The 614-nt window shown below is 62.2% G+C and overlaps 2 protein-coding genes across 2 annotated transcripts in view; both read right to left on the reverse strand.

Moving 5' to 3' along the window:
- Nucleotides 1-521, reverse strand: part of LOC104288147 (potassium channel subfamily K member 3-like) — a gene marked incomplete at its 3' end in the record, with an annotated part of 5,057 nt that extends 4,536 nt beyond the window's left edge. Inside the window, 2 exon segments of the mRNA XM_009886906.1 lie at nt 4-165; nt 167-521. Of these exon segments, the coding sequence (XP_009885208.1) occupies nt 4-165; nt 167-474 (470 nt within the window).
- A 67-nt stretch (nt 522-588) lies between these two features.
- LOC104288149 (potassium channel subfamily K member 3-like) overlaps nt 589-614 on the reverse strand; it is a gene marked incomplete at its 5' end in the record, with an annotated part of 2,292 nt that continues 2,266 nt past the window's right edge. The window contains one exon of the mRNA XM_009886907.1: nt 589-605. Within this exon, the coding sequence (XP_009885209.1) occupies nt 589-605 (17 nt within the window). The remainder of the gene's footprint in view (nt 606-614) is intronic.

Raw genomic sequence — 614 nt, forward strand, 5'->3', positions numbered from 1 at the left:
TGCCCGTTGCGGGTGAGCAGCGCCCGGTGCTCGGCGTCCCGCTTCTCGTCCTCGGCGTTCATGGTCATGAAACGCAGCACCACCAGGTTGAGGAAAGCCCCGATGACCGTCAGCCCCGTCAGGATGTAGACGAAGCTGAAGGCCACGTACTGCGGCTTGTTTTTGGGGGGGTTCCTTCTGCAGGGCCACGTAGTCCCCAAAGCCGATGGTGGTGAGGGTGATGAAGCAGTAGTAGTAGGCGTGGAAGAAGCTCCAGTGCTCGTAGTAAGAGAAGGCGGCCGCCCCGATGCAGAGGGTGCTGATGCAGGAGAAGAACCCGATGGTGACCATGTTGGCCATGGAGACCCCCGCTCGCCTCATGCCAAGGCACTTCTTGATGCGGTGGAGGAGGTACTTGACGAAGGTGTTGATCCTCTCGCCCAAGCTCTGGAACATGACGAGGGTGAGGGGGATCCCCAGCAGGGCGTAGACCATGCAGAAGACCTTCCCCCCGTCCGTGCTGGGAGCTGCATGGCCGTAACCTGGGGAGCAAAGCCGCAGAGCGGGGTCAGCTTGGCGGTCCGAGGAGGGTGCAGGGCGTGCAGTGCCTCAAACCGCTTCCCCGACTGAGTTGC

Source organism: Charadrius vociferus, unplaced genomic scaffold, assembly GCF_000708025.1.
Source record: "Charadrius vociferus isolate BGI_N301 unplaced genomic scaffold, ASM70802v2 scaffold3546, whole genome shotgun sequence".
Taxonomy (NCBI): Eukaryota; Metazoa; Chordata; class Aves; order Charadriiformes; family Charadriidae; genus Charadrius; species Charadrius vociferus.